The sequence below is a fragment of the Musa acuminata genome, chromosome BXJ3-9 (assembly GCF_036884655.1).
Source record: "Musa acuminata AAA Group cultivar baxijiao chromosome BXJ3-9, Cavendish_Baxijiao_AAA, whole genome shotgun sequence".
In the NCBI taxonomy this organism is placed as follows: domain Eukaryota; kingdom Viridiplantae; phylum Streptophyta; class Magnoliopsida; order Zingiberales; family Musaceae; genus Musa; species Musa acuminata.
Genome location: NC_088357.1, coordinates 14,073,453 through 14,084,368, shown reverse-complemented (window position 1 = coordinate 14,084,368; position 10,916 = coordinate 14,073,453). Strand labels below are relative to the sequence as shown.

General features: G+C 42.6%; 1 protein-coding gene across 1 annotated transcript; it reads right to left on the bottom strand.

Annotated features, from left to right (window-relative positions):
- Positions 1 to 2,383: 2,383 nt before the first annotated feature.
- On the bottom strand, positions 2,384 to 3,103 carry LOC135649034 (uncharacterized). The gene has a single exon (XM_065167130.1). The coding sequence runs from the start codon at positions 3,101 to 3,103 to the stop codon at positions 2,384 to 2,386; it is 720 nt and encodes a 239-aa protein (XP_065023202.1).
- Between the last annotated feature and the right edge of the window lie 7,813 nt (positions 3,104 to 10,916).

Genomic DNA, 10,916 nt, shown 5'->3' with positions numbered 1-10,916 from the left:
AGGTTAGAGATCAAACTTTGTGCTCTAGGTTTGAGTATTGTGCCGAAAGAATTAGATATTGCATTGGAACCATAGATATTGTAGGAAAGTTAAATTGCTAGTAGAATAAGAGATATGCCGAAGGAAATAACAATGTGCTAGAAGGAAATAACAAAAGATCAAATGACATGTTAGATGGGTGTACAACGTGCCAAAAGCTTCATAAATATATCGGATTTGTAATTGATTTATCAAAGTCTTGAACGAGATAGTTATTGGGCTTGATGTTAGGTCAAATTGGACTAATTAGAAGGTTAAACTGATGGAGTAAATTACGCCCGGTAGTGGTACCACGATGCTCAAGTGATAGTACCATTTATGTGGGTAACATATTTATCCCTTGGTAAGGGTCCAAAAAATTTAATTTATGATAATACCAATGTTAAACCACTATTAATAGAGTGCACATCATCATCGTACTACTAAATATATAGCACTTGTCGAATATCAAACACTTGAGTAGTTATTTACATAGTATTTCAAATCTAGACAGAATTATAAAGCATTTTCAAAACTAATTTTGCATGAGATTTTATAATATTTTAAACTATAAAAGAACTTGTAGGTTAATAAATACTTCAAATAATATTGCCAGATATATACATTTTCACGTATGGCAAACATATATAATACTTTTTCAATGCTTTTTAAATAATAAAGTATTTTGTAAATAAATTAAAAATCATATAAGTCACATTTATTCGAAAATAAGCAAGACTAATTTGTTAGATACTTAATCTTGGACTATCAAAACCATCATAAAAATCAAGATCCTTCTTTTCCTAAATTCATAAAAAAAATATATATTAATAATCATACATAAAATCCACTTTCCAATTCATTCATGTTTTGTTTGATATTAAATGAATTATTTTTTTCCCTGATTATTTTTTTTTTTCACTTTAACTTTGACACGTGACCTCACTTGTTTTTTTTTCTCCCGCTTATCTTTTGGTCTTTGTTCCCACCAAGAGGTCCTAAGGGGCCCTAAATGCTTACAACATCCAATGCACAGCAAGCCACATGCTGTGAGTAGTGTATGTGTTTTTTTCTTTATATACTAATCTTCTCTTTTCCCTGTTCACCAACACTTTTGTTGGATGCTTCGGCATCTCGCCACACATAGTTTTAGTTTGTTTTTTTTTTTCTTTGCTTTTTAATTTCTGTCCTCTCGATTTACGTATTATTATTCGAAAAATCTTATGGCTTCCAACCCACCGTGCGGCATACAACAACTGGATTGCCCCTTGTTTTGTTTTCCTCAATATCAAATCCACCGTATACCATAATACCTTAAATCATAGATAAAATAAATATTATTTTATCATCTATAATTTCTATCTCTTCACAAACATTTATCATCTATGCCAAAACATACAAGATCATGATCCACAAATTGGACCCCGCGTGTAACATTTACAAGATGTAGATTTTGCAATCTTCATGAACTTATTCTAAGATATAATATCTTTAACGATCTAAGATTTTACAATCTTGTGTATCTTGCTTTTGCAGCACTATTTTGTTTTAGTTCAAGCACTTGAGGCTTCATGCAGTATAAATTATTAGTGTTTTAAATAATTTAACTATCAGAAGGTTGGCTATTTTGATAGTCCAGTGTCTCAGAATTAAAAAGATATCGTCTTGCCAACTAGAGCTCAGAAGTTACAACAATGTGATGCGCATACTTTCCTGACTCGTGCTGAGTACATCCGGACATATTGGATCCACGGTGATAGTGTTTAGATGATCTACAATATTGCATAATTCGCACAACATGTTGATGATACGAGGAATATTCACTTTCTCTACATCTCCATAAGTGAGAGATAAAAATATTACTTTATGAGAAATATTTTATTAACCAGCTGACGACAAACGGTGACATTCGATGTCGGAGGAACTCCGTCAGAATCTTTAAAGGAAAGGTACGTTTTTATGAAGAGTATATAACGGAGTTCAGTCTGCCTCCAGTAATATAAAAATATTACTTACTTAAGAAAAGGAAATCTTGCTTTCTTTCCAGTCTGCCTCGCTGTATTGTAAAAATGGACTCTTTTCTTATAAAAATGAAGTGTATATAATGAATGCTACATGATGAATCAAAGAAAAGGTAGGTGCTTTCATTAGACAATTACAAAGGCTCGGCTCAAGCTGAATGAACAATATAATGATGATGATGATAATAATAATAATCTTCTGTATCCTCTCATCATCTACTACGATATGAGAGGTATTGATCCCATGAAACCCTACCAAATCTATGCTTATGCCTGAAGAATTCGTCGGTTCTTCAACCGAAAGCCTTCACAACTCCCCATTAAAACAGCGTGCGGGCCAACACTTAGAACGCGACAACACCCGCGATCAAAGCCACCGTGATCCCACCAAAGGCGGTCCCGGCAGGAGGGCATGCCGCGCCGGTTTCGTCGCTAATTTCGCCGTCGGGACCTGGCGCCGCTGCCGGCGTGTCGCCCGTAGCCAAATCCGGAGCGACACCCTCGTCCGCATCCGGCGCGGCTCCTGGTGCATCCGGAGCCGGCGGCGAATCGGCGACGGGAGCGTCAGCGGCGGCCGAGGAATCCGGAGCCGGGCCCGACGCGGAAGGGGAAATCGCCACCGCAGAATCCGGAGCCGGCCCCGACGCGGAAGGGGAAATCGCCGCAGCGGAATCCGGAGCTGGCCCCGACGATGCAGGTGGAGTCGCTGTAGCGGAATCCTGAGACGGCCCCGACGCAGAAGGAGAAGTCGCCGGAGAGGAACCATCGGCGGAGGAGGTCGGTGGTGAAGTGGCCGGAGAGGAAGCGGTGCCGGCGAAGTCCGGAGCGGGGGCGGAGGCGGCCGTCGAGAGCTTGGGCGACGAGGCTTCGGCGGGGGATTGCGCCGTTGGTGACGTCGCGGCGGAGGATTCGGGTGTTGCCGCAGCGGCGGCTGGCTGAGAGGGGGTTACAGCCGCAGGGGACGTCCCGTCCGAGGGTTTTGGCGCTGGCGATGGTTCCTGGGCCACGGCTAAGCCGACCGCGGCAAGGAGGAGGGCGATGGCGAGAGCCGCGTGGCGTTTCATCTTTACCGGCTGAGACAGGGAGCGATCGAAAGGGGAAGAGATACGAGGGGGAAGGATTTGAGGTGTAGTAGCGGGGGAAACACACGTTATATAGGTGGCGGGAAGAGGTTGCGACCGTTGGCGTGACAGGGTAGAGGAAAGGAAGAGGGCGAGGTGACCGGTCGAGCCGGTAACGTGGCGGTCGGTTTTACAGGCAACCCGCTCGTAACGGGGTGGGTGGTTGACCGGCGACGCAGGTAGCAAAAAGACCACGCGTGGAAATGGGTGTGACGTCCTCGACGAATAAAACAAGGTAGATGATCTCCGATTTGAGTGATATACTCCAATTTTGTCTATGTTGGCTTCATTGCGGATCACTCATGCAAGAATGTTATCTTAAATTTATTGCAAGATGCAGCAAATTGTTTTCTAAATGATGGTATTATGAGTTTCTTTGACTGATAAATCGATCTGGTTAGTTCATTATCGAAGATATAAGCTCATTCAAATGTTTCTTCCTGATTGACATGGAAGACTTATGAAATGAGATCATAAAGGTTGTTCGATCGAAAGTTCTGTTGATGAGAACCCGGTTCGAAATGGTTAGATAGGCGAATTAGGATTTTTCTGGTTGCAAGGTTCCTTCCTAGGAGTTAGATCGTTTGTGTGTCTTGGGACAATTGACGATCTTACATGATAGGCCAGCATTGGGGGTTGCTCGATGCAGCCTCTTTAATGCTTAAGTTAGCAAAGAGGAGAAGATAATGGTGTAAGTTGTATGACTGAGTTAATGTATAGAGAGCCCCTCACTCAATGTAAGATGATGGGTTCCTTTTTATACTTGATCCTTAGGCCTTTTTACCAGTTGGACTAGGATAAAATTGTTGGAAAACCATAGAGAGCATCACATGTGTAGTGAAAAAATAAAACAAAGACTATTTCCCAAAAAAATCATATTTGATCTTTGTGCGATGATTGGTAGCGAAAACTCGTAAAACCAAAAACTGTATAAGATTCATAAGATGCTCTCACTTAAGAGAGATCGTATACTCCTAAAACTGCGGATCTAAGTTCGTGAATGAAGGAGTTCTCGCAAACTCCTCTCTAGTATGTTAGGATCGAGAGCACTAAGAGGGGGGGGGGGGTGAATTAGTGCAGCGGAAATCTTACAGCGATTAAAAACCAAAAGCTGCGTTCGTTCAATAAAAACTATTATGATGCAAAAGCTAATTCACAGTTTGTATCTAAGTGCAGTTTGCGTCTAAGCGCAGATTGCGTCTAAGCGCAGTTTGCGTCTGAACACAGTTTGCGTCTAAGCGCAGTTTTGCGTCTAAGCGCAGTTTACGTCTAAACTCAGATTTACGTCTAAACGCAGTTTTACGTCTAAACGCAGATTTACATCTAAACGTAGTTTTACGTCTAAACGCAGATTTACGTCTAAACTCAGATTTACGTCTAAACGCAGTTTTACGTCTAAACGCAGATTTACGTCTAAACGTAGTTTTACGTCTAAACGCAGATTTACGTCTAAACTCAGATTTACGTCTAAATGTAGTTTTGCGTCTAAAAGCAGTTTTGAACCTTGAAAAGCGTTTTACGTAGAAAGCAATTTGCAGTTATAAATGGAGTCCGAATGTAAGCGTAAACTGCAGTGTGAAGATCGTACGAAAACACGATTTACGTTTGAATGCAGATTCTGAAAGAACAGCACTTAGAACTTGTTCGTGAAAGCGCAGAGAGCAGTAGTAATGGAGGAGGTTTGCAGTAATGATAAAGTGCTCAAAAATAAACGCAAACCAGAGATTTAGAGTGGTTCGGTCAGCCTTGACCTACTCCACTTTTGGCTTCCTCCACCGACGAGGTTGCCGACGTCAACTAGCTGCCTTCCTTCAATGGGCGAAGGCTAACTGCCCTTTTACAGTTTCTCTCCTTTTGACAGGCTCAGGAGACAACCTTTACAGATCCTTTCTCTCCTCTCTTTACAACTCAAGACTTGAAGAACAGAAGGAGGAGAACTTTAGGACTTTACACAAATTTGAGCTCTTAGAATCACTGAAAAGATCAAGAATTCGGTGTGGATCTGTATCTTTTCAGTGCTGAATGGGTGGGGTATTTATAGGCCCCAACCCAGTTCAAATTTGGAGCTCAAAACGATCAAATCGATCAAATCCCAGAATTCTGGGATCAGGCGGTTGCACCTCTTGACTGGAGAGGTGGCACCGCCTGGCAGAGCTCGAAGACTGAGCTCAGGCGATTGCTTCTCTCTGCCAGAGCTCGAAGACTGAGCTCGATGGTTGCATCACCTGGCAGAGCTCGAAGACTGAGCTTGGTGATTGCATCACCTGGCAGAGCTCGAAACTGAGCTCGGTGGTTGCATCACCTGGCAGAGCTCCAAACTGAGCTCAGGCTGATGCACCTTTCTGCCAGAGCTCGAAGACTGAGCTCGGTGATTGCATCACCTGGCAGAGCTCGAGACTGAGCTAAGGCTGATGCACCTCTCTGCCAGAGCTCGAAGACTGAGCTCGGTGGTTGCATCGCCTGGCAGAGCTCGAAACTTGAGCTCTGGCGGTGCTACCTCTTGGCAGAGGAGGTTGCACCGCCCAGTCTAGCTCGAAGACTGAGCTCTGGGCGGTTGCACCTCTCGGCTGGGGCGGTTGCACCTCCCAGCCTCGCAGCCCTGGCGGTTGCACCTCCTGGCTGGGGCGGTTGCACCTCCCAACCCCACAGCCCAGGCGGTTGCACCTCCTGGCTGGGGCGGTTGCACCTCCTGGTGCAATCAGGGTCCGAATGGTTCACTCCATTCGCCCCACTTTGAATCTTTTCAGGGGCCCAATTGCCCCAAGATTAAGCTAATGGGATCACCTCCCATTTTCATGCTTAATCATCATGCTAACTACGATTAACTCTAAGACAACTTCTGCAGCTTTGCTCCGATGCGTCAATCGCTTCTTCCGGCGAGTTTCCGGCCAACTTCCGTCGATCAACCGATAACCCTCGGTGATCCTTCTGCGGACATCCGGCATACTCCTGGACTTTGCGACGATCCACTTGGCGAGTTCCGACGAGCTTCGCTTGGCAAGCTTCTGGACTTCTCGGATCTGTCCTCGCTGAACCTCCGACGACCGTCCGAACTTCCGTCGAACTCTTGAACTCCCAACGTGATCATGATCTTGACTCCGGCGCAACACCTGCTGCTTGTCTTACTCTTATCGTAGTTAATCCTGCACACTTATCTCAACACTTAGATTAGATAACAAATGACAATTGACTTCATCATCAAAATCTGAGATTCAACAATCTCCCCCTTTTTGATGATGACAATCAATTGATAATGGAGTTATCCTTAACTCCCCCTGTCTATATGCCATAGTTGAGATAAGTCAACCTTGAATTCAAGACTAAGAATTCAAGTGACGTATTGATAAGTTAGATCAGTTAAACTTATCAATACTCCCATCATGATACCTATCATGATGTATCTCTTCAAGGATGATGTCAAAGCTTGACATTCATCATCACGTTTGTATTATAGTGTTTGTAACTGTTCATCATGTAAACATATAAAGCTACGAAGGACTTTTTACATGATGCACACATTTGAGATTTTCTAGCAAGTTTGCATTTACTTCACAAAATAGGATATCAAATCAAGATATGATGCAAACTATAGCACATGTTCACATATCTCTTGGTGATGCAAGGATGGCATAACATTGTTTATAGCATCACTCAAGTATTTGCAACTATGACATAGATATGATGATGGCAGTTCAGCTATGACATAGTGTTTATCAATTCATATGTTTCTCCCCCTTTGTCATCAACAAAAAGCATGATAGCATTATCAAGCATATAAAGGAAGTCATGACACATATATCTTTTTATTATTTTTGCTTGACGGAGGAAAGTTATTTTTCAAAGAGTTTTCATAAGAGTGTACAAGAACATCCCATTTTTAGCATACAAACCGAAAAATGAACTTCTTACATGCATCTGGTTAAAAATATTTGTCACATAATTTGCAACATGTTATTTGATCAAGCGTTTGTCAAGGCATGTAATAGTAATAATATCCGAAAAATAATTTTAACTAGTTAAAGTATTCGGACAATTCAACATTCCTAATTCTCTTCTTATGTAATCAAATTGTTCTTCACATAGGGGTTTTGTAAAAATGTCAGCTAGTTGATGTTTAGTATCAATGAATTCTATGGTTACGTCATGATTGGTGACATGATCTCGTATAAAGTGATGTCTAATATCAATATGTTTTGTTCTTGAGTGTTGTATAGGATTTTTGGTTAAGCATATTGCACTTGTGTTATCACATTTAATTGGAATATTTTTGAGATAAACTTTATAATCTTCTAAGGTATTTTTCATCCATACAACTTGTGCACAGCATGCACTTGCTGCAATATATTCAGCTTCGGTTGTTGATAGTGCAACTGAGTTTTGTTTCTTTGATGACCAGGAAACAAGGGCATGTCCTAAAAATTGACATGATCCTGATGTGCTTTTTCTATCTAATCTACACCCAGCAAAGTCAGCATCAGCAAAAGCAATTAACTCAAAATTTTCTGATTTTGGGTACCATAATCCCAGATTTGTGGTACCATTAAGATATCTAAATATTCTTTTAACTGCTTTGAGATGAGACATCTTAGGGTTTGATTGAAATCTAGCACAAAGTCCTACACTGAACATGATGTCTGGTCTGGTTGCAGTGAGGTAAAGTAAACTTCCTATCATACCCCTATAAGTTTTTTGATCAAAGCTTTCTCCACTTTCATCAATTTCTAATTTAGTGGAGGTGCACATAGGAGTGTTACTGGCCTTTGAGTTGTTCATATTAAACCTTTTTAATAAATTCATGGCATATTTAGCTTGACTAATAAAGATGCCATTGCTTAGTTGTTTGATTTGTAAACCTAAGAAGAATGTTAATTCTCCCATTAAGCTCATTTCGAATTCAAGACTCATAGTTTTACCAAACGATTCACAAAGAGATTCATTTGTAGAGCCAAAGATGATATCATCAACATAAATCTGAACAATGAGAAAATTATTTTCAAAATTCTTGATAAACAATGTAGTATCAACCTTGCCTTTTATGAAATTATTTTCAATGAGAAAAGAACTAAGTCTCTCATACCAAGCCCTTGGGGCTTGTTTTAAACCATAGAGAGCTTTAGTTAGTCTAAACACATGATTAGGGTAGCCATTATTTTCAAATCCAGGGGGTTGTTCAACATAAACTTCTTCGGAAATGAAACCATTTAGAAAAGCGCTTTTAACATCCATTTGAAATAACTTAAAATTATTGCAACTGGCGTAGGCAAGGAGCATCCTTATGGCTTCCAATCGAGCCACAGGTGCGAAGGTTTCTTCGTAATCGATACCTTCTTCTTGGTTGAAACCTTTGGCCACTAATCTAGCCTTGTTTCTAACCACGATACCATTTTCATCTTGCTTGTTTCTAAAGACCCATTTAGTACCAATAACTAAATGGTCATTTGGCCTAGGAACAAGCGTGATGAAAATGGTATCGTGGTATCGCAGATTTACGTCTAAACGTAGTTTTACGTCTAAACGCAGATTTACGTCTAAACTCAGATTTACGTCTAAATGTAGTTTTGCGTCTAAAAGCAGTTTTGAACCTTGAAAAGCGTTTTACGTAGAAAGCAATTTGCAGTTATAAATGGAGTCCGAATGTAAGCGTAAACTGCAGTGTGAAGATCGTACGAAAACACGATTTACGTTTGAATGCAGATTCTGAAAGAACAGCACTTAGAACTTGTTCGTGAAAGCGCAGAGAGCAGTAGTAATGGAGGAGGTTTGCAGTAATGATAAAGTGCTCAAAAATAAACGCAAACCAGAGATTTAGAGTGGTTCGGTCAGCCTTGACCTACTCCACTTTTGGCTTCCTCCACCGACGAGGTTGCCGACGTCAACTAGCTGCCTTCCTTCAATGGGCGAAGGCTAACTGCCCTTTTACAGTTTCTCTCCTTTTGACAGGCTCAGGAGACAACCTTTACAGATCCTTTCTCTCCTCTCTTTACAACTCAAGACTTGAAGAACAGAAGGAGGAGAACTTTAGGACTTTACACAAATTTGAGCTCTTAGAATCACTGAAAAGATCAAGAATTCGGTGTGGATCTGTATCTTTTCAGTGCTGAATGGGTGGGGTATTTATAGGCCCCAACCCAGTTCAAATTTGGAGCTCAAAACGATCAAATCGATCAAATCCCAGAATTCTGGGATCAGGCGGTTGCACCTCTTGACTGGAGAGGTGGCACCGCCTGGCAGAGCTCGAAGACTGAGCTCAGGCGATTGCTTCTCTCTGCCAGAGCTCGAAGACTGAGCTCGATGGTTGCATCACCTGGCAGAGCTCGAAGACTGAGCTTGGTGATTGCATCACCTGGCAGAGCTCGAAACTGAGCTCGGTGGTTGCATCACCTGGCAGAGCTCCAAACTGAGCTCAGGCTGATGCACCTTTCTGCCAGAGCTCGAAGACTGAGCTCGGTGATTGCATCACCTGGCAGAGCTCGAGACTGAGCTAAGGCTGATGCACCTCTCTGCCAGAGCTCGAAGACTGAGCTCGGTGGTTGCATCGCCTGGCAGAGCTCGAAACTTGAGCTCTGGCGGTGCTACCTCTTGGCAGAGGAGGTTGCACCGCCCAGTCTAGCTCGAAGACTGAGCTCTGGGCGGTTGCACCTCTCGGCTGGGGCGGTTGCACCTCCCAGCCTCGCAGCCCTGGCGGTTGCACCTCCTGGCTGGGGCGGTTGCACCTCCCAACCCCACAGCCCAGGCGGTTGCACCTCCTGGCTGGGGCGGTTGCACCTCCTAGTGCAATCAGGGTCCGAATGGTTCACTCCATTCGCCCCACTTTGAATCTTTTCAGGGGCCCAATTGCCCCAAGATTAAGCTAATGGGATCACCTCCCATTTTCATGCTTAATCATCATGCTAACTACGATTAACTCTAAGACAACTTCTGCAGCTTTGCTCCGATGCGTCAATCGCTTCTTCCGGCGAGTTTCCGGCCAACTTCCGTCGATCAACCGATAACCCTCGGTGATCCTTCTGCGGACATCCGGCATACTCCTGGACTTTGCGACGATCCACTTGGCGAGTTCCGACGAGCTTCGCTTGGCAAGCTTCTGGACTTCTCGGATCTGTCCTCGCTGAACCTCCGACGACCGTCCGAACTTCCGTCGAACTCTTGAACTCCCAACGTGATCATGATCTTGACTCCGGCGCAACACCTGCTGCTTGTCTTACTCTTATCGTAGTTAATCCTGCACACTTATCTCAACACTTAGATTAGATAACAAATGACAATTGACTTCATCATCAAAATCTGAGATTCAACATAGTAGTGATCTATACGATGGATAAAGTAGTGACGCATCTCCTCACGTAAGGCACTCCTTGCTCGCTTTTACGCACTACCACATAATAGGGGTAGCAGCAAAAGGGCGACTCTCTTACTATCCTCTCACACCAAAGAGTGGGTAGATCGCTAGAGGAAGAAGAGGGGAGGTAAGGTGGTGGCGGCTAAAGGGGTTCAGTCTTATAACCATTTTAGTTCGATATCTCTTTTATAGAGTGTTAGCTATAGGTACCTTGCAAGTCAATCATATGAGTGATGACACGTGTGACACGACACACACTTTTTTTATTTATTATTATTTATTGATATTTTATCACTTTATCTTGTATATTATATATATTATGATATCTATCAATTCACCTTTAAACATAGACCATGAATAATCCCAGTTGTAAGTTACTCAAGAGGGACATTGAGATAATCGGATAGATTGGTGTGC